This window comes from Lycorma delicatula, chromosome 4, assembly GCF_047948215.1.
Source record: "Lycorma delicatula isolate Av1 chromosome 4, ASM4794821v1, whole genome shotgun sequence".
Lineage (NCBI taxonomy): Eukaryota > Metazoa > Arthropoda > Insecta > Hemiptera > Fulgoridae > Lycorma > Lycorma delicatula.
In genome coordinates, this window is record NC_134458.1 from 21,173,502 (window position 1) to 21,197,821 (window position 24,320).

Here is a 24,320-nt window from a genome sequence, read left to right on the forward strand (position 1 = left end):
AGACAGAACATTAGGCCGATCAAATTGTTTTTCATCATGAACAGCCACTTTCAAACACGATACACTCCTGCCTCACTGTACCTTCACTTAATACACCTTATCTATAATCGTCATATAGTTCCCAATAAATTTCAAGGGGTTTGTATTTTTTAGTCTTTACAAATTCACACCTGGAAGGAGTTTCTAAAACAGCACACAATTAAAGTGCTTGTAAAAAAATCAACGAGATGTATCATAATCCTTCATAGCACAGCTTGATGCATACCAAGTCATGTTAGCAATGACCACCAAGATGGTGCTGCTAACCCCACTCCTTTACAAACAGCAAAATGTAAGTTATTTCCTGGATAGTCCTCATATATCAGACAGGCGATGAAGTAAGGAAGGTGAAAAATCATAAATTGACTGACTGAATTGTTATACTGTACTGGCAAACAATTATACGGAAAGACTACTTAGGAAACATGTTTTAGCTTTTTCATCATCGGTTAATAAATACTTTTAAAAGTTTATTATTATTTATTTACATTATTTTGAGAACCTCTTCTTGCTATTTATCATTAAATAGTTACAACATATAGTGTAAAACTCTATAACATTATATTCTATTCATAATACAAACAACATCTAATGACAATATACTAGTGGAAAATACACTGTAATTACTTAAATAATTTATTTATAACTCTACCGATCATTAAAGCATTGATGTAGCTCAAAGTACTGGAGGTGTTTTTGCATCAGTGCAATGTATAAATTTACAAATTACGTTAAAAGTAAAATAAAAATACTAGGAGCTTCTTACATCTACAGTCTTATTTTTTGAAGAGGACTGTTGCTTTTAAAACAAAACCGACATAGTTACTAATACTAATATGATTTATAAAAAGGACTGTTGGTGTAACAAGCTCTTAATATTTCATTTATAATGTAATTTATAAATTTTATGAATTTATTAAATTATTTATAATGAAATTTTATAAAATTTTGCTGTGATGCATTGCACTTGTGCAAAAGCGCTTCCAATATTTCAGGTGAGTGGTTGTTTTACTGAAAGGTATTTCGTCAAAAAATTAATTTATTTAAATAATCTATTAAATTCACTTCTTATGAATAAGGAAGATTTTTGATTATAACTTTGTAAAGAATACTCTGTCCTGAAACTCTTGATTTACAAATAAACAATTATTTATATTCATTATTTTAATCAAAGAAAGAAATTTAAATTACCTTTTTTAAAGTAATATTTTATGTAAATAGAAGGCATTTACAAAATGACTGATGGTGTCACTAAGAAAGGGAAGTGGTCATTAAAAATGCTGCCAAATTCTTTCCAGCAAATCCAGGAAAAATGGACAAAACAGGTGAAAAAATAAGTATAATGCACGAGATAAAATAATACAAATTACATTAAAACAATTTATTAAACAATAAAATAAAACTTACCATTCTTACAGATTTGGCAATATCACAGTCAGAGAATACAATTAAAGGTGATTTTCCTCCTAGTTCAAGAGATACTTTTTTCAGATTTGTTTTGGCACCTGCCTGCATAATTAATTTACCAACACGAGTACTACCAGTAAAGCCAACCTTTCCTATTTCTTTATGTTCAGCTAGAGCTACACCAGCTATATTACCTGTACAAATAAAGAAATAAAAATATGTAGAGTACTTATAAAGCTTAAACTTATATAGAAATTACTGAAATTTAAATTCTGATTCTAATCTCAGCAGACTGATAGCTTTAAAAATCCTGGTTCTTTTTCTGTATTATCATAAATAGAATGACTCTAGTTACAGCAAATTATTTTCTTAACCCTAATCTTGCCTCGTAGTTTTAATAAAATTTTATTAAAACACAAAATTTAAATATGTTAATTTTATATATATATACAGTAATGGAAGAGAGGTGATCATGGATTAAGGACGAAGAAAAGTTTTTAGAAGGTCCACCTGAGGAAATTTGAATTAAAGAGAACTGAAAATTACAACTTTACACACAAACACTATTCAGAACAAAAGATGTGGGAGGCTGGCCAATAGGATTTTGTTTCTTCCTAACAATTCGTACACCTAGTAAAACTATATGAAAAATGTGTTGTAGTAAATGGCAAGTATATGGAAAAATAACAAGGATATACATGTTTATTTTAAAGTAATAAAGTTTTGTTGCCATTCATTTTTGTTTTTATATCAGAACAGCACTTATTAAAAAAAAAAAACATGTCTTGTATATATACATTTTCAGTAGTATAAATCTTAAACTAAACAAAATGCTTTAAAATAAATGGAATTTAATTAATTAAAAAATCTAACCTTTTCCTGGTAATATATTGATCACACCAGGAGGAAATCCAGCTTTTCCAGTCAGTTCAGCAAATTTTAATGCGGTCAATGGAGTGACTTCAGCTGGTTTAAGTATAACTGTATTACCAGCAGCAAGACATGGTGCCATCTTCCACGACAACATCATTAGAGGATAATTCCAAGGAATTATTAATCCACAGACTCTGAAAATATAATTTCAATTACAAAAATCCACTATTACATATTACAAATAAATTTTCACTTAGTGTTCTGAGTAACATGTAAAACTGTGTCCCCCTGCAACCCGATGGTTTCGTAACATCTGAAGCGTCTCGGGGAGTAGCAGCCTTAGAATATTGGGATTGTGAAGTAGGTTAAATGGCTGGATGGGTGTCTTCAAGTCAGCGTTGATACCGATAAGATGCTGACATTAAATATCAAGTAAAGCACATCATAAAGAAGTAAAAATCAGAAAATCCTGTTTCTTATAGGTAAGGGTGAAAGCGAGTGACTAGCAACTAAAAACGGGTCTATATTAACTAGGGGAAAGAAACACCAAACAGAAAAATCCTGGTCCTCCAAGTTTGGGGTTAGGTATGGTGTTGGTGACTTAACACTATAAAAAATCTGCAGCTCAGGAAATAAACACAGAGCCTCGGATCAGGAGTGGATTTTATGGTAATCAAAATAGATATGGAAAAAGAAAATGACAGATATTGCTTGACTTGTACAATATGAGGAGAAGGGGATGACCAAGGCAGATTGCATAAGAGGCATAGGCACTCTGTTAATAGCAAGAAGTGTGGTTCTTACAAGAGAGCAGTTGAGGTTTATTTCAACTCCCTTGATGGTTAGGTTTGGTCAGCTAAATGCCCATGGTGCCTATGCAGTCCAAGTTTAGTTAGGTAAATTGTCGAGAGACGGAGCCTCAATGTTGTTCTTCTCCAACACTCGTATGGGGCCAGGGGTTTTCCAGGTTGGAAGAAGTTTTTCATTGGTGACAGCAAACCTGCTGTACTTTGCAGGAAGTCTTTAGATAGCATCTTCATACAGCAGGCCTCTGACATGCATCATGTCGTTGTCAAACTTGCCGTGGATGGTCTGGACCTGGTTGTTGTTAGTTTGTTCTTTCAGTGCAGGGATCCCACTACACAGCATTTGGAAGAATGGGATAGGATTGTTAGATTGGTAGTGGGTCGTCCTATTCTTATAGGAGTTGATGCGAATGCCAAATCACCTCTTTGGCACAGTGGGATCACAGATGATGGCTGCAAATTGATTGAAGGTTTCATTGTGCAGCATCATTTTGATGTCTTTAATGTAGCCAGCAAATTGTCTACCTTCACTGGTGCAGTTGGTTTGTGGAGGGCCTTCCATGCTACCAACATCAATATTACCATGGGTAAGAATATCCGTGGAAGGATTCTTAACTGGTCTGTAGTTGATGATTGCGAGAGTAATCATCAACTAATAGTTTTTGAATTGGTAGGTGGGCTGCAGATGTCTTTAGGGGGAACGTTCCTGTTCAGCAGGGGCACTTCCTGCATGCGGATTGGCCTAGGCTTTTAAACATTTTTGTGGCTAGGCTGTGAGTTTTTGCTAGAAGTCTGGACGAGGTCTCATTAGACGACCTGGCAGAGAATTTTTCTTCTGTGGTAGCTGAAGCTGCTGAACAGTCAATTCCCAAAAGCACACGTCAAGAGGGAGTAGCTGGATGATGGACTCAGGACTTGACCGCGATGAAGCAGACTGTGGGCTGGCTCAGGAGAGCCACACAGTATGAGGGTGATCCTGATTGGCATGCAGTTCTGGTTGCAGATTATCGTCAGAAGAGGACTGAGTATTTTCACAAGGTTAGATCTTCTAAGCGTGATTCCTGGCACTCTATTGTACAAAAACAGAGAAACAAAGACCCGTGGGGTGTTGTCTATAGAGTACTTGGTCATTAGCGGAAAAAAGGCATTCTTCTGTCAGCTCTCTCGACCCAGGATGGAGTTATAGACAAAGATTGTGTCCTCACTCTTCTGATGAACGATCTGCTTTCAGATGATACTGAGTTGGTGAAACCTTGTACCATCAACGTATTTGGAGGGAAGTTTTTGGTTATCACTCTGAGAATTTGTCTTCTGAGATTACTGAGGTGGAAGTCCACCAAGTAATTTGTAGCCTGGCTAGGAATAAAGCCCCTGGATATGATGGCATCGTAGTGGAGCTCCTTGTTCGCACATTGCCGGTGATTCTTAGTTCTTTGACTAGGGTTTTTAATATGATGCTTTTTGCTGAATATTTCCCAGCGTGTTGGAAATGTGGTGTGTTGAAATTGCTCTTCAAAAGTGGTGACAAGGATCCCACTGTAAGTTTTTTTTACTGTCCTCTGATGCTCTTGCCTGTAGTAGGTAAGTTTTCGAGAAGGTCTTGTACCTACGCATTAATTGTAGGTTGACTTCTAACCATATGCTGATGGATGACCAGTATGATTTTCGCCCTGGCAAGGGCACAGAGAACGCAATTGTTAGGGTAATGGATTTCATTCAGCGAGTGCAAATATGTGCTTGGCGTCTTTTTGGACAGATCCAGGGTCTTCAATAACTTGTGATGGCCCTCTGCCTTGTTTCAACTTCAGCGTGGGTGCATGTTAAATGAGATTAGAACTCTATCAAGCTACTTAAACGACAAAACCGTTGTCCTTCATGATGGCGGCTCAGAAGTAGGAAAGACCCTGTCAAAAGGTTGTCTGCAAGGCAGTATTTTAGGTCCACTCATCTGGGCCATTGAGTTCAACTCTCTTATGTGGCTGTGGATGCCCTGGTTGCTGCATCGTGGCTTATGCCGACAATGGATTACTGCTGGTCGAAGGCAACTCGCGTGCCAAGATAAAGGTTCTCAGGTTGTGGAGTCTTATGCATAAGATAGTTTTCAGTGCGGAGAAAACCACTATGATGCTTCTTAAAGGTCGTCTAGCCATGATCCGTCATTCGCGGGTTGTGATGGACGGCTTTCCAATTAGGTATGTTACCATTCAGAAGTATCTGGGTGTTATCCTTGATGAGAGGCTTCAATTCAAGGAGCACCTCCAGTTTGTTGCAAAGAAAGCCATTGATGCCTTCTTTGGTGTCTGTAGTCATCCATCCCGATTGGGACTTGAATTACTGTACCATACACATTCTTTAGAAAGGTGTCTGTGAGGCCATAATGTGGGCCTTCGTCATCATCGCTGCCATAATAATAATAATGCCCTGAGATAGATAATCCCCACATCCGGAACACAACAACTACGTTCCACGTCCAGGGCGGTAACAGCTGTACTCACGTACAATACATGCAGCTGGCTAATGGGGTTCCAAGTGCTCTTCTCGGAAAGTCTATTTTTCAGCCGAATTTCATCTACAGGCTGTATTTAAGGACTGGTTTTTGCCGCCACCTGCAGATACGAAAATTTTATAATGATTAAGGACATGGACTGATACCACCTTTATAGCTGGCGATGTGGCGGTGACGGTCAAAGTGATTGCAGGTGTAACGGAGGCCTTTCGCTGTCCACATGCCCCCTGCGATGGCAAGCATGTAGTTAAGGTGCCCATGTATTTCGGCGCATGGGAGCCCTGAAAACCTTGGTGTGTAAGGGCCTGGAGTCATTTCAGAGACTGCGCATCTGCTCTCTGCCAAGACATTTGCCGGTTCCACCAGAGTACCGGAATGGACCTCCAGGTTTGGTAGACCTGGAGTGGGGATGTACCCCGGAGGCTAGCCTTACTACAGAAGGGATTAAAACACATGCAGCTTGAACAACAATCAAATGTGGCAGAGGGTTCACGTAAACAACCTCGTTTAGACCCGGCCGTTTCGCCCAAGGTGAGGCTAGGAAAAGCTTGCAAAACGCTTTTTTCAAGAGCAACGTTCCGAAGCCAGAATATTTAGTAATTACAAAAGAAGATGGTAATTTCTCAAGGGTGAGTCCCTTTCTCATTCCTCAAGGAATAACTAAAGGTGCTGGAGGTCCTGTTAAGAAAATAAGGAAAACCTTTACTGGACTTCATGTTGAGACTATAAATGATGCTCAGTCACAGAAGATCCCAGGTCTCAAAAAGATTGGAGATTTGGTTGAACATGTTGATCCCCATGGCACGCTCTACACCTCAAGGGGTGTTGTGGTCTGTTGGGATCTTCTAAATTGTTTGGAGCAAGAAATTGTTGAGGAACTGGCACCTCAGGGAGTAATAAAGTGTCGCTGATTGAACATGAGAAGGAACGGCGAGGTCCTACCTTCAGCCTCTCATATCCTCACTTTCAACCGGCCTACTTTGCCGGAGAAGGTAAGAGCAGGGATTCATCGATTGGATGTGCGGGCATTTGTCCGGCAGCAAATGAGATGTTTCAAATGCCAACGCTTTGGCCACACCGCTGTTAGATGTGAAAGACCACAAATATGCGTTTGCGGTGATGAGGTGCATGAAGGAGAGCCGTTTAAGGAGCCTCCTATATGTATCAATTGCAAAGAACAGCATTCATGTAGATCCAGGAACTGTCCTGTCTACAAAGACGAGGTCGCTGTGCAGGAAGAAAAAACCCTGCAGAAAGTCAGCTACCTCGAAGCTAAAAAGATAGTAAACGCCCGCAAACTTAGAGCGCTTTTATGCTCTTTTATACGCAAACTTTTATGCTCAGGCTGCAGCTGCTGTTCCCGCTCCTGCTCCACTTGCTGTCAATGAAAGTCAGCACATCAACAAACTTGCGCCCACTTTGGCTAACATGATTGAAAGAATTCTAGAAAATAAAATGAAGTCTTTCAATAGTAAAGAACATGTTAAGCCAAAGATATTAGTACAGCCTCCTGAAGATACATCTCCGAAACCGAAAGTTGCTCTTGTTCAGAAGAAAACGGATGCCAAACCTGAAGCCCACGTTTGTGTTAGAGAGATTTTAGATGATGATCAGAAGAAAGTGACTGTTTCACAATCTGTTATGGAGGCTCCCAAGCCTCCTGCAACTGAGGTAGCCTCTAAACCACAGAGGCCACAAAAAACCACATAGGGGGTGAGAATGTCGATGACTGGTGTGATTCCCATGTCGGGGGTTGGCCAGGTTTCCGCGTTCTGAATCGGCGCCAATCCATGTCCATCGTCGTCCGCGTCTTCATTGGTTTCCGATTCGGAGGCCAGAAGCTATACAGGCAACGACATTCTCCGCAAACACAAAGCTGTTTGCATTATGGATAAAAAAAAGGAAAAGCAGGTGGCCAAAAGGCAAACCACGGGAATAAGTTAATTTAAAATTAGCGAGTCAATTGTAGATTGGAACATTAATGGATGTTTTTCAAACATCCATGAGCTCCAAAGATGGTTGTTTGGTAAGGCAGATTGGACGAGCTTCACAGCTAGGACGATACTCCTCGAAACAACTGGAATTATCGGAACCGATGTCGACGCTATAACTAATGCGATATTTGACTCTGCATCGACATATATTCCCAAAATATCTGGGAAACTTACGAAGCTACCAGTTTCATGGTGGAACAATGAAATAAGTGAAGCTATAAAAAGAAAGAAAAGAGTGTACAACGCCTTTTAGAAGCGTCCTACTATAGATAATCTTATTGCCTTTAAAATTACAGGGCATATGCAAAACGACTCATGATAAATTCAAAGAAACGATCCTGGCAGAAATACGTGTCATCCATTGACAGAAGTACTACTGCATCAGACGTTTGGAGGAAAGTGAAAGCGATTTGTGGGCGTAAAAACTTTGCTCTCATAACTAGCATTCAAGATGAAGATGAAATTAAGGACACTCCAAATGAAATCGCAGAGTTATTATCCAATCACTTCGAGAAGGCCAGCAAAACGGCTAACTACGATGAAGATTTTCAGACGAAAAAAGCAGAACTTGAAGGACTACTAAATTTCAGAACTGAGTATAATTACTCATACAATGTACCCTTTAAAATGGAAGAATTAGTGAAAGCGTTGGAGAAAGCAGGCAACATAGCTGCTGGTCCGAATGAAATTCATTAAAACATGATCAAGCAGCTCTTATACCACTGCAAAACGCAGATTACTAGAACTATGTAATCAAATATGGCAGGATGGAATGTACCTGCAGCAATGGAAAAAAGCACATGTTGTTCCAGTACCGAAGCAAAATAAAAGTTTAACAGATCCCAATAGCTACCGTCCTATTTCTTTGACGTGCGCTATGGGAAAAATACTTGAAAAAATGATTAATAATCGACTTGTTTGGGTTTTAGAAAAAGAAAACCTGATTTCACCATATCAAGCAGGTTTTCAACAATACCATTCTACCACAGATCAAATGATCAACTTAGAGAACATTATATACAGCTTTATTACAAGGAAACATTGTGTCGGAGTCTTCTTTGATCATCAGAAGGCTTTCGATATGACCTGGCGACATGGAGTAATGCTCCAGATACATGAATGGGGCATTTGTGGCAATCTGCCAGTTTTACTCAACAACTATATGAATGACTGTACTTTCCAAGTACGCGTCAAGAATGAATATTCATCTGAAAGAAGCTTGGAAAATGGCATACCACAGAAGGTTCGCCGTTGAGCGGTACCTTGTTTACAATTGCCATTAATAAACTGATATTAGCCATTCCAGTAGTAATCAGCAAAAGTGTCTATGTTGATGATTTGGCAATTGTGTATGCCAGCAACAAGACTGCTATGGTGAAATACAAATTACAACGAGCGACTGACGCTCTAAATGAAGTTGCGAGGAATAATGGATTCCAATTTTCACCAGAAAAAATGTGCTGTGTACACTTCTATAGGAAGAGAATTCCTCACCAAAGTTCTATTTTGACAACTGACAACAATCTAATACAATATAAGGACAATGTGAGATTTTTAGGACTGGTATTGGATAAATCCCTTATGTGGGGATTACATATACAGGACATGAGTGATAGATGCAAAAAAAGCCCTAAACATTATAAAATGTTTATCAAACATCAACTGGAGCTCAGATAAAGAAATATTATTGAGACTATATAAGGCATTGGTACAATTGAAACTAGACTACGGATGTATTGTATATTCATCTGCTAGGAAGTCGCATTTAAGAAAGTTAGACGTAATTCATAATAGTGGAATAAGATATGCAACAGGCGCTTTCGGCACAAGTCTGACAACTAGTCTAATGTCCGAGCCAGAATAATGCCACTATATTATAGAAGAGAGATCCTTTTGCTAACATATGCAGCAAATATATGGGCTTTTCCTGCCCATATAAATAACAAACATTTTAGCAACCATCCTTTGGTCGCATTATATGAACATCGTGTTACCTATTCCAGACCAGCCGGAATTAGGTACCACGAATTAAGAAGAAAACATGAAATTGCTATTCCAGATACATTAGCAATTTCTATGAGAGAAATACCGCCATGGCTCTTGCCAGCGGTAAATACAAGGTTGGACTTCTCTCAGGAAGAAATAAAAAAGAAGCCAGCAGTGATCATCCAACAGGAATTTTTAGCAACTGTCAGTGGATATGAAGAAAATATTAGAATTTATACTGACGGTTCTAAAACCGAACATGGTGTTGGATGCTCCATATATGTAAATGGAGAAGTCTACTGTTGGAAACTGCCAGATATGGCCAGTGTCTATACGGCAGAACTTACTGCCATACAGCAAGCTCTTCGGTACACAGAACACTATTGCAAAGAGAGAGTGCTAATATGTTACGATTCTTTAAGTCGACTTGTTGCAATTTGGAACAAGAACATTAATTAATTACAAACATCCTGTCCATTTTGTACGTTCTAAATCAACAAGGACAATGATGTGTATTTTTATGGACTCCAGGGCATGCTGGTATTACTGTTAATGAAAGCGCAGATGAAGCTGCCAGAAAGACAACAGTCTGCGATGTTTTGGATGCAATTCCTGTAAGGGTGGCAGATGTTAAAAACCGTCTAACTAGCATAATAAGACACAAGTGGAATACTGATTGAAGGAGTTTAAATACAAAATTAAACTCAGTCAAAACTTCTCCGTATAAATGAAAAAGCGACGTGAAGTTGACTCGCCGAGAACAAGTGGCTGTGACCAGACTTAGAATCAGTCACACGCGACTAACAAATTCATATTTGTTAACTGCTGGAGAGAAACCAATGTGCAGTGTTTATAATAAAACACTTACAATTAAGAATCTAATGGAAGAGTGTACCATACATGAGGACCTCAGAAAGAGGATCCGGCTAAGAAATGATATTGCTGCTGATTGGGATAATAGAAATGAAGAAAAGATAGTTGCTTATTTACACGCTAGTGGACTTCTTAGAAGTCTGTAAAAGTGAAAAATTTAAAGCTGTGTTAAACAAACTCTAAAGGTAGTTTTATATATATATAAGGGAGTCTCAAAGCATGGCATGTATAGTGACGGGAGGTAGCCCTCTTGCCTAGGCCACCCTGGCTCGCCTGCATGCAAGAGCAGGGAGTGGGGATGTGTCCAATGATGGCATAGGGGACCCTAAAGAGTGGACTGAGGGTGTGAGGCTATGGGTAAGCGCAATGCATGCCTGTAGCCAAGTAGGTCAGGACCAGGAAGGGCAGCCTCCCTGCCGAGGGGCTTTTTGGCCGTCCTAAACAAGTGGTCAGATTGCTCTTATGACGCTGGGAGGACCCCGATGAGTTACATCCTGTGGGACTGTTTATAGGGGTGAGTCAACTGCCACGGCATCATGAGGCGACTGATATGCTGCTTAAAGGCGGTTCTAGTCGCCCCCGAGGGTGCTCAAATAAATAAATAAATGAGACAGGTAGAAAGAGATAATGGTATTGTAAAGACTTATATTTTTTCTATTTATGTTCTTTAGGATATTATCTCAAATTTTAAGATCGGGGCCCTTTACACCCCATAAGTGTTGATTGTTTTCTTTTTGTGTGGTTAATGTTTTTGTATACTTTATGCTTTGAAATCAAAATGTAAGGGCCCCTTACACCCTTTCATATGATGACCCTGATGATGATACTATCCTCTTTTTACGAATGTGATGAGGGCTAATGACCTTAGCAGTCGATAACCATAAGAAAAAAATAATAATAATAGGAATTTAGACATTTTATATAAATAAATGTAAAAATGGATTCACTTCATCAACCAACAAACAGAGTATGAGGATGACACGATTACAAAGGCTGCTATAGATAGCAATACTTTATCAAATATTTTTAATTTTTTGCTTAATATACTTAAAATCCTACACACTAATATAATATTGGCTAGCCAAACCACACAAACATATTCAATCTTTAACATATTCATCATTTTAACTTTTAATTAATATTTTTATTATCTGATGACATATTTTTATTTATGCAGTTTTTAACTTTTAATTTTGATTTTAAATCTTAAACTTTAAATTTAAAACAACAAAATTTTCTAATTTTAATTCCATTTTGAGTTGAATTGATGTTAAAGTTTATATCCAAAGTTGTAACAAATTTTGTTTTATTGCATTTATCAAAATTTTATTTTGTTAATGTTGTGTATTTATCATATGTAATTTTACGTGAACAATTAAAGAATTGGATCAACTGAAGATGCAAGAAAATCATGAAAGTGCTCCTGCGTATATATGATATAAGGTAAGTGTCATCCTACTTAATTTAATTTTATTCTGTACTTTGTAGATCAAGTTATTTATATATATATATATATATATATATTATACATATGCATTTAAATTAAATATTTGTAGTACATATCTCCTCTGTTTGTAAATTCTAGCTAATTACAAAATATAACTTATTCAACCACTCCACAAGTACAGAAATAAAGAACACTCTTACCATACTTTTCTCTTTCCATCAAACCACTTTCAGGCCTACACCCATCTTCAGTAATGCTTTTTTAAAAATTAATTTTTTTTTCTCTTTTTCACATTTACATTTGATAAGTTAAAATTTTAGAACAAATATTTTTTCAGTCAATAAATTTTTTTTTTTAATTTTAAAATGTTAATACTTAAAATGTCTGTAACATTTTATCTAATGTTATACAGTACTGTACTGATTATTTGATTTATTTATTTAAAATTTCTTGTCAATGTATTACAAACTTAAATAATATTTATAAGAATGTCTCCATCAAAATCTGTCTAGGCTGAATTTACGTTTATATTAATATATGTAAAATCTTTTCTAAAATTTCCAATTTTCTATAATTACTTTCATGTTTACTTTTTCAATTATTTCTAAATTATTTTCTAAACTAGTTATATGTTTGTTAATTATTAAATAGTCTGCAAGAATTGAGAAACCTATTTTTTTTATTTTTAAATGACCTGAAATGTTCATTAAATCTATGTTTAAATGATCTATTTGTTTTTCCAATATTTATTTTTTCACAATTATTGCATTTTATTTTATAAATGCCAGAAGAATTGTATTTATTTTTTACTATTTTATTATTTTAAATGTTTTATTATATGATTATCAGGTTTATATTTTTATCATTATAAGCATTAATTAAGTTTTCTATCATTTTATTTGTGTAGTAGTTTATATAAATATTTTCATTGTTTACATTTTCACTTATGGGTTTTAATGTGGAGTTTTTTATTTTATTGAAGTACTTGGAATTATATTTTTTATATATATTACCAATCAATGAGGTATCATATCCATTTTTACAGCTACATTCTTTATATAATTTATTTCATTATACAATTCTTGTTTATCGTTCGTGTATTTTATTGCTCTATTTATCATGTTTTTAAAAATATTAATTTTTTGAGACCAAGGATGGATGGAATTTTATTTATAATAATTTCGTTTGAGATAGTTTTTTTATATATTCAAGTTATTATTTGATTATTTTCATTTATTTTAATATTTATGTCTAAATATTTTATTTTCCTTTTATGTTTTATTTCATATGTAAATTTCAATGTTTCATGAAAAACAACATTAATTTATTTAAAATTATTTCATATTCATTATTTATTCTTGGTTCATATAACTAAAAGATCATCTACATATCTAACCCATAATAAAATTTTATGCACATGATTTATACTACAGACAATTTTACTCTCAAACTCTAGTAGATAAATTTTTGACATTACCGCGGATAAGGGGAAACCCATAGGTAAGGTGTTTTCTTGTGTATAACATGTACTGTTAAATTTAAAATAATTTTGCTTATAAATGTTTGTAATTATTATTGTAATATTGTTTATAAATTTTTGGTCTTCACCTGTATTTATTAATTTGTTTTTTTTTTAAGGAAATTGTGTATAATCAATGGGAATACTGGGGTACATGTTAGTTATATCAAAGCTTATAATTTTTGTTTTATTATTTATATTTAATTTATAAATTAACTCATACCTGTTTTTTATTAACAATTATATTCTAATTTTAATTTTTGAGTTTCTAATTTAAAGTTTGTGCTATAAATTTTATAATTAACATAAAAAATTATGTAAGACTGTAAATTCAATAAATTTTAATAAAAACTGTTTAAAATTAAAACTAATACCTACATATGCAGAAATAAATATTATATTAAAGGTTTCAGCATATTAATATTATTAGTCATAAAAGTTAAAAATCGTTTTATATGTGGTTAGCCAGCCACACATACAGTACTGTAACAAAAAAAATAATATTTTTAGTTTTTATGACTACATATTTTAAATGTTCACAATTTTATGTTTTAAATTTTTAATGTGTGAATTTTACAAAAGAATATGTTTTATTAACTGATGATGAGGGAAACCCTTGAAAGCGCTTTTATATAATAACAATACATAAGGTAAGAAGTATTATTGAATTCTGTATTGGTGGTAAATTTTTTATAATTTTATCTTTGACATAATTAGTACAGAGGGGAATATGGATAAATACAATAACAAAAAAATAATTGATTTTTTATTGTTTTATATATATATATATATATATATATATATGATACATGCAACAGAACATAAGATAAAACTCATTCAAATGATTGTATTTTATGCAACTGAAATAAAAAATTTGTATCCTTCATAATATTAAAAAATACATATCCTAAATAATTTTGGTACAAATATTCATTTCTGCAGAAAAAATTCAGTTAATATTTCATTATAACTGATTATACAATTGTAAAGAATGTGGTACACAAAGGTAGGGATGATCTAACCTTAAAACAACAAAACTTACCCGATCGGTTCTTTTCTAGTAAATGTCAAGTTACGATTTGGTCTAGCATGAGATACAGGTATAGTTGATCCGTGAACTTTATCAGCCCATCCAGCAAAATAACGCCAGGTTTCAATCGACATACCGATATGGGTCTTTAATGCTAAAGAATAAACAGCTCCAGAATCAATAGATTCTAATGTCGCCAATTCTTCTTTGTGCTCAGACATCAAATCAGCTAATTTGAACATCATCAATGCTCGATCTCTACTACTTATTTTGGACCATTCACCTTCTTCAAAGGCTTTTTTAGCAGCTTTTACTGCAATATCAACGTCCTTTGTAGATGCACATGATACCTAAAAAAAAACATCAAATAACAACAATCTCAGTATAAACTTTATCATAACAATATCAATGAAAACACTGTATTAGACTTTCAGTTGTCTAAGATCCTTATATAATTTTTTATAAAGAGATAAGACCTTATATAATTTTTTATAAAGAGATAAGACCTTATATAATTTTTTATAAAACATCAAGCAATAATTATATTTTACTGAAAATAATTTCACCAAAAAAATTATTTAAGAAATTTTTAATTCATGTAAACAGAAATTTTTATTTTAGACAGATAACTTTTTCAATATATTAAAAAAATGGATCTTTACAATACACAGAAGTATGTTTACTGATTATTTTTTCAGAGATAAATATCTTCATAGTGATTTTTTGAAAATATATTTTAATGTACATAGGATGCAAATTTGTTTTCAAATGTTTTTTAAGTTCAAATCACATTTTGCCATTCTAATAAACTGACTTCTGCCAATACTGAAGTTTTGCACATTCCTTGTGATTGCTTCTCATTTTTTGAGCACCAATCAAGACAGATTACAGTTTCACCAAATAGCTGCCTTATGATGGTAAACCCAAAGGTACTACCTCAGAGGTGTAAATAGAAAACCATTATTTGGGAAAGAAGAAAGAGCTAAAAGGTGGCAAGAATATAAATAGGGACTGTACAGAAGGGAAAAATTACCAGTTGAAGTTTCGGAGGAGAAAAGTATTTGATAATGATGTTGGAGGAGAATTTTATTTTGAGATGAGAGTTTGATAGATTTTTAAAAGACTTAAACAAAAATAAGGCAGTAAAGATACATGATATACATAAAAAATGTATATCAGTCTTGTTTATGAGAAACAAGACTGAATACACTATATAGATTAGTATGCAGTTTACGAGATTGGAGAAGTATCCATGGATTTTTAAAAAAAGTGTAACTGTTACCAAACTAAAGAAAGCAGGAACAGATAAGCATGAGAACTTACTGCAGTATTAATCTAACATTTCACGCATCAAAAATATTCACTAGGAAAATTTAGTGGCAAAAAGAATGTGTGGTGTTAGGTGTTCTGGATAAAAACCAGATTGGTTTCAAGAGCATGTGGACACAGGAGAGACCATTTTGGTCCTCAGACCAAGTTTAGAGGGCAAAAATAAGAATAAAGCAACCTAGATGGCATTTACACATTTGGAGAAGGCATTTGATAACATAGATTGGAATAAAATTGTTAAAATGTTAAGGTAAAAGACTTACATCTTTACAAGGCTAGAGAGTAGTAGTAAGAGTAGAAGGTGAAGAAGGCAAGACCTGATTAAGAGAAGGATAAGTCAAGGATACAGCCTATCCCTATTACTTTTCAACGTGTATATAAATGCAGCGATTCAAGCATTGAAAGACAATTTTGAGAAAAGATTACCTACTCAAGGAAAAAAATTAATATGTTGATTCACCAATAACACTGTTTCTTTGGCAGAAACCAAAAATGAAGTTATAAGAAATTCTGAATAATATTGATGTATAATCAGGCAAGAGATTCAGATTTAAAATAAATAAAAATGGAAAATAGGCATGAAATGTGATGGAAAGGGATAATTATATATTAAGATAGGGGATTGTAACATATCAGAATTTGCTAAATTTTGTAAATGAATGCAGTAAAATTACAAAGGATAGGCAAAGCAGGGTAGATATCAAAAAGAAACTTGCACAATCAAGGAAAACTTTCATGTAAAAAAGCTTTGTTAAAATCAAATAGAGATCAAAGAATAATAAATATATTCTTAAACGTATTTGTGTAGATTGTAGTGTTTTATGGTAATAAAACATGGAGAATAAATACCAGTAAATAAAAGAATAAAAAACTATGAAATTTGGTGTTACAGTATGTTGAAAATTAGATGTTGAATATAGAAAATGAAGAAACCTCAGAACAAATTGGACAAGTGAGAAATTTGTAACAGAATTTTGTATATAAACTACTAGGTACATCGGTATACATCGGTACATCGGTATACAAACAACTAGGTAGATCGGTCATATATTAAGACATCAAGATTTATTTAATTTGCTAATGGAGGAAGAGATACTAAAAAGTAAAAACTGCAGAGACAACAAAAGTGGAATTGAAGTTCTGATGTGTTCTAATCAATCTTTTAAGGGCAGGTGTCTCCAACCGCTCTTGCTTCTAAGTGTATTTGCAATGAAAAAAAAAAAAAATTGGATTGGAAGATAACTAAATATATAGAATCTAGTATTAGCATATAATAAAAAGGAATGAAGTAAAGCATTAAACTAGTCAAATGAGAAAAAAATTAAAACAAAAGTCATATATTTCTGCCCATCTTCATTACTCATAAGTGAAGATGGATGTGCTCATGTGTGATTTGCCTGTGCACAGGTATGAGATAAATTATACATGCTATTCAAAATTATTATTTTTATTATATAAAATTATTTTAAGTTAAAGGTAGAAATTAAACCTAGTATCTTCAATAAAACACACTGTGTTCTACCAACTATGCTACAAAGGCATCATGTACTTTTCTTTGCCTCAATATTATGCTCAAAACTTAAAAAATGCACTTTTTTAGTACTTTTTTACAAATTTGTTGTTTTCTAAATTTTATTATTTTATTAAGAGTTTTAAACTGAAATACTATGAATAACACAAATTGCAGTTAACATGACCACTGTGAACCATAAACTGCAGTCTAACTACATAAACAGCAATGTAAATTTGCTAATCATAATTATAAAAGAATCTAGAGATTAAGTTGTTCAAATTTATATTTTAATGAATGTCAAAAATTTACTATCATATATTCAAAAATCATCTTTCAAATATATTTTTCTTGCAAATCTGAGTATGATACACCCCTTATAAATCTTGAATATCTCAGGAAATAGCGTTTTAGCATAAAGAAAGAGACCTGTGAGAAAATGCTCTATGGCATTTATATCTAATAAGTTACGTACTTCTTGAGTGTGTTAAAGTACAAGTTAATTATATGTAAATTGAAGAAATTGTATTTTGAATTACTTAATTTATGAAACAGTTTAATTTATGTCACACTTAATAGAACTTTTACACACAGTAAATTTAAGTAACAGTAATATAATAATAAACGTACTTGACAAATAACTGATTCATCAGTAGGATTTATACAATCCAAACTTTCTCCTGATTCAGAACTAACAAAATTTCCATCAATAAATAGTTGGTTAGGAAATTTCAAATCCATATTATTAACATTCATTTTAACAGCATCATACTTAATTTCAGCAGATGAGCTACCATGACGCATCTTAAGCAGTATAATACTGTAAAAATCACTGAATACTGGTGCCATATAAATGTCATCATTTGTTAATTCGATCTTTAATTTATCTTTAACATCTTCAATTAGTCTGAAAGAATACAGTATAAAATAAATATTTATTAATTTGTCATAAAATATAAAATAAACACTTAATAATAATAATAATTTTTTTTTAAATTCAAAGAAATTTCAGTTTTTCATAAACTTAATAAATAACAATTTTTATTTCTAACTGTTCAAATAATTGAATTTTTCACTTTCATAATAAAGTTTGATATGAAGCTTCTTGTTATTTTTCTAAATTTTTAATTTATAAATTCAAAAGAACACTGAAAAATCCTGTTGTAAAAGATTAGTTCCCTTGACTATTTCCTTTATTCACTTGTGGACTTTGTTTTTTTTTTTTATAAATTATCAGACTCATTAATCATTAATAAGCCTAATTTGTGATCTGTCAGCTAGTAGGTTGCCATTTTGTACAAACTACAAAAAGGAAATAGTGTTTGGAAAAGCTGGCAGAATTGCCAATCTATTATGCTCTAATAAGCTGTTTTTCCAATTACTCACTTCTCAACAGTGCAAATATAGGTATGTAGCAGCCAATGAATTCTCATAGTACCTATCCAGAATGAAGAAATAAAGGTTAAGAAAAGGGAAATATTGACCCACAAAAGGAATATGAGCCCCTTGAGAGATTACAGTAGTTTATCAAGTATGTTTATCTATTATCCCCATATATTTTTTGCGCATATTAATATCTATTAATATTCAAATGAATTACAATTGACTGATTATAGTTTTTAGAAAAATACTGACATTTCTTTAATATTCATATTTTTAATATAGCTTTTATTTGTCACCGAAAGCTAATACTTTCTCTTTATTCAGAAAGTTACTAAATTAGTTGCATTAAACAAAGATTGCTTTAAAGAAATGTAGTTGATAACTCTTATGTAGTCAATCCCTAGGCAAGCAAACTTCTTAACAGCACTGGTTACTGACATTAGTTCAAATGTACAGCTTGTAGTAGCACATCATCTGTGTTTCATGAAATTTGAAACTCCTGATTTTGGTGAGTAGATAATAATATTACTTTTTTTTTAAGTAGCATTTGTACTTACACAAAAAAATGAAAAAAAAAGTTATGGGAGTACTGTTTAAACTACATCCATTTAATGTATGATTTTAGCAGTTGGCAATCAGTCCTTCGCTCAGGGTCTTATCAGACACCAACTGACTGCCAAGAGAAAAATAACTGTCTACAAGATAGCAGAGGATTTAACAATTCAAATCATAAGATTCTGACAAAAAACTCAAAATATAATATGTTGCAATATATTTCAAAATATAATATCTTGCAAGATATATGTATGTCACAATAGAATGTGGCTGATGACACAAGAAGGCAACACTGATAATCTAACAAGACCTTTTGGATGACATAAATGGGGATAAAATGTTTTTTGAGTAAAACTTAATAAAAACCCTTAATAAGCCCAATTATCACACTCGATCAGCAAATGGTAAATAATGTAGAATATTGTCCCGACCAGATCGGTTTAAACTTTAAAAGTCAAAATCATGGTGATGATTTTTTTTCTTGAGGTTTGTTTTAACATCAAGGATTTCTGTCAGAATGAGACAAACTGTAAATAGATGGTATCTGGAATAATGCAAAGCTTCAAAGAAATCATGAGAAGCAAAATATCAATCGACACTTTTTTTCAGCTTTTTCGACAATGAACAAAATTATAAATAGTAATTTTGCATGATCATGAAATTTCTTTTCATGATTTTTTTCATAAAAAACACTGATGAATAAGCTTCTTTGTCCTCTATGCTCTCTAAAAACTTTTTTTGTTTCAAAAAACAATTATTTTATTTTCAAACTTCAAATCCCTGTAGCAAAGATTTAAAATGATAGAAGGGTTAAAGAAAATCGCCAAAGAAAAACAAGCACAAATTCAGGACTGCTTCCAGAAGTGGAAACACTATCAAGAGTTGTTGAACTGAAGAGAAAAGTTCTTTGAGGTCAAGTCTCAATAAGCCCAAAAAATTATAAATAAGTCGGGGAATAATCTGAACAGACCTCACAAACCTGAAACATATATAAAACTTTCACACAATAATAAAATGTTCCATTGAGATATCAAGATTACATTATTTAAAAAAAGTATACACAAAATGGATGATTTTATGTCAGTATTTTTTTCACTATGATGTAAAATAAGTGGTCATGGTTGAATAGATCCAAACAAATCTTTTCTTAAATGCTCCAGATGAATATTAGTAATTTCTGAATTACTTTTTCTATAAAAAAAGAGTTATCTTTTATTATTCATATTCACAAAATAAAATATTCCAGAATATTAGTTTTATATAAAAAAGAAAAAAATGATTATGACTGTATTAATCTTTACCTAACAACATCCATTGAACCAGCACCACTATCAAAAAAATCAGTCATATCATTTACTTCTGTACACAGAATGTTTTTCCAGACAGAGTTCAAAATAGGAATAATCTTCTTTTCCTCTTCAGTTAAAACTATATCAATTTTTTCTTTGCTTGCTTTTCCAAAATTAGCTGCTGCCACCATTTTTCCTCCGACTGATATTTTTCCAACGTTAACCTAAATACAGAAAACAAATTAGAATAATATTAACAAAAAAAAAGAAAAGAAAAGAAAAAAGTTCATTAACAATGCATTAAGCGTAAAACAGCAAGAATTATACAGTGGTGTTTATCATTGCTATGAGATTATTCACTAAAATATAATTATATCATAGAACAATTACAATCTGCCAATGACTTTAGCTGATGTCAAATATATAATTAAAAAAAAATCATTGTAAATGTCAAAACAATTCATATTGCAGTCAAATAAAAAATATACTCTACTTTATATACTTGATATTAAAAATTATATTGTTTATTTTTAGAAAATAGGAAATTCGGACACAATATTAAAGATATATCTTATGAAATTTTTTAATGTTTTTACTTTTACAATGGAACAAGATAAATAAAAATTTTAAAAATGCTTAAAACTAAAAATTAATTCTTAAATATTTGAATATATATATATACATGAAGTTAAAAAAAGGTTTATGTATAAGACTAAAATCTAAAATATAGATATATGCATCGTAATGTGAAACCATTATAAATTTTGACTAAAAAAGGCTCATAGGGCTTTGGTTATGTTATTTGTATTTTATAATTAATAAATTTTGTATTACATCGACGGAAGATTTTAAAATGCAAGGTTAAATGGATTTATTCAGAGAAGACTGATTGTGGATAATCACGGCACGATTCATTTCTTATCGCACGTTCTTGCTAAAAGTAAAATTTATCATAGCATGACATCATGCTCGCAATGGGAACAAAATTTTCCCACAGAAAGCATTATCTTACTGTGCGTACACGCTCTTACATAGACTGAGTAATGATCAGAATGGTGATGGGGTTAGACTGGGAGACCATCAAAAAGATGCAGTTTGTGTTCGGATTCATCGGTGTGAGCTTGAGCGCAGTGACTCTGTTCAGAAAACTGTTCAGGAGGTTTGCAATTTATGTTTTATTCTGGGTACAAGTATGAGAAACTATTATTAAAGGCCTCTTCGCAAAAATACTTCAATAGATTCATTACGATATTACCAATCCGTCGACTATTTAATAAAGAACTATTAAAAATGTTACTTAACATAATGATAAATTATGTTCAAAATTATAACTAGAATTAGTAAATTCATCTTTTTTTAAACAAATTCTTTAAAAATTTTTTTTTGTAAAAAGTTTAAATTTGGTGTAGTATAGAAGTTTACAAACATTACACTAAAATATACAATATTGATTTGAAGAAATAATAAAACTTGTTAAGAAGGAAAAATATTCATTACTTAAAAAGTTGATAAAAATATTTTTTTAATAGAATTGAATTTATTTTACATGTTAGAATGGACTGGCCGAAAAACATTTTTTTGTGATGTTATTATACCTGTTCTAAATATCTTCTTATTTTACTTTTTTAACCTCCAGGACCACTGTTAGGTATTACTTCAGAGGATAAGATGAATGATAATTTCTTTAGCATGTGAAAATGTCATGCCTGACCAGGATTCGAACCTGGGACCTCTGGATGAAAGGCCGAGATGCTACCACCTGCACCACAGAGGCCAGCGTCCTAAATATCTGTTTAGATCCAACAACACTGGATAGATGTGTAATTTAAATGTGACACCTAGAAAGTTAAATTGTCTTTTGTTGTGTTCACTGACTTTACAGTATACTTCGTAATGGATCAAAAACGTTGGATCAGATTTTATGTAAAAAATGACTACTCTAACGTACAGCAAAAATATTTCAAAAGTATCATTGGGAAGTGTAGTATTTAATGATATAAATGATACAAATATTTCCAAGGTGTTATCAATCAGTTGAAGATATTGCAATCTGGAAGATCAAGCACATCAATAAATGTTAGTAAGTCAAAGAAAAGATCATAGTTTATTGTAAAATCACTATTAGTGATGTTTCTCCAGAGTTTGGCACCTAATAGGATTCAAAAAAATAATTTTCACTAATTGTTTGACATGAATGCACAAAAATTCATTTAAAAAAAGTTTTGTTTGTTTTACAAACACTATTTTTAAGAAATCTCTGGGGAAGAGATAAATAAAGTCCTTATGACTTAACAACACTCCAAAATATATAAATTATGAATTACAGGTGTACAGCTATGATATCAAACCAAAGGTCCAATCAGGTTAATGGTAGCTTCCCAAGTGAGTTAAAACAAAAAATGAACCCGTAAAGTTCAATCAGATGTTAAAATCTACTGATGTGGTGAGAGCAAAATCGTAAATATTTTGTCCCCATCCTGGGTAAAGCTCTCCTGATCTCCTGAAATATTATTAGTAGAATAGATGCCTTCTATCTGAAGGAGGTCTTGAAGAACTCTTTTGGATGGGATTGTTTTAAAAGATTTTTAATAGGTAATTATCCCTTTCTCACTGCACACCATTTTTCATTTACTTGGGATAACTTTCTCCCCATAAAAAATTTATATGACTTTTAGTTAGGCCCATTTTCTCCGTGTTAAGAGTGTGAGAATCTTTACATTTACTGTGTTCTTGATATTTGTGCAATTCAGTGAGGGTAGCTCCAGCTAAGGATCTGTTTCTATGGGAAACTGTTTGTTTCTAAGGATCTGTTTCATATTTGGTGCCTGTACCAAAGCCTGATACAGGTTGAGGTGCTCACCAAGTAAATACTTGAATTACAGGATGTAGGTGGTTATTATTATTATTAAATTTGACAATGGAAAAAATGGTTTTTTAAAAATTATATGTGAATTATCTGATAACATTAGATGAAGAAGTAGGGATGATGTGAAACTGTTACCGACTAAAGGTGAGTAGGCTTGATTTACATATATACATGTTGGTGGCTATTTAAAAATAAAAATACCAACTCATATTATATACAGAGTATTCAACTTAAAAGAGACCCCTATAACTTAGTTTAGTCTATAAATAATAGTTTACTGGTAAACACTTACATAATAATTTACAGGTGTTGAAAATTATGTCCATCCATTTCCATGCACTTGTCAAAGCATTTGACCATGTTCTTGGCTACTTTTGTTAGCTATACTCTGTCTATTTCCTGAATGGCATCAGTAATGTTTGTTTTCAATTTCTGCAGGGTGCATGGATTGCTCCTATAAACAATTTCTTTTAAGTAACCCAACAGAAAGAGGTCTGGAGTAGTCAGATCAAAGGACCTTGGTGGCCACAATCCTTTAGAAGTTATTCTTCCAATGAAAAAATCCTGTAGTATTTGGTATCTCCATAGTAGTGCAAGCTGTATAGTAAGTGGTGCTATCCTGTTGTAACCAGCAGTCATACTCATCCTCTTGCAGTAAGGCTATAAACTGTTGGGTAATTTTTAGTAAATGGTAGCATCCATAGTTTTCTCAAAAAAAGGATCCTATTATTCTTTGCCTTAAAACCGCACACCATACCCCTATTTTTTTTTTGTGGGTGTAGGAGAGATTGAAAGAAAATGTGCGGGTTTTCAATACCATAAGTCTGGTAGTTCTGACTATTAAAAACCCACCAAAGTGAAACTACACTTCATCTGTGTAAAACATTTGATTTAAATGCCAATGCTGC

General features: G+C 32.8%; 1 protein-coding gene across 1 annotated transcript in view; it reads right to left on the minus strand.

The window, feature by feature from the left end:
• LOC142323179 (cytosolic 10-formyltetrahydrofolate dehydrogenase) overlaps nt 1–24,320 on the minus strand; it is a 106,733-nt gene that overhangs the window by 23,628 nt on the left and 58,785 nt on the right. The window contains exons 7-11 of the mRNA XM_075362484.1: nt 20,559–20,770; nt 17,950–18,226; nt 14,493–14,830; nt 2,320–2,513; nt 1,447–1,640 (exon numbers count right to left, since the gene is read on the minus strand). Of these exons, the coding sequence (XP_075218599.1) occupies nt 1,447–1,640; nt 2,320–2,513; nt 14,493–14,830; nt 17,950–18,226; nt 20,559–20,770 (1,215 nt within the window). The remainder of the gene's footprint in view (nt 1–1,446; nt 1,641–2,319; nt 2,514–14,492; nt 14,831–17,949; nt 18,227–20,558; nt 20,771–24,320) is intronic.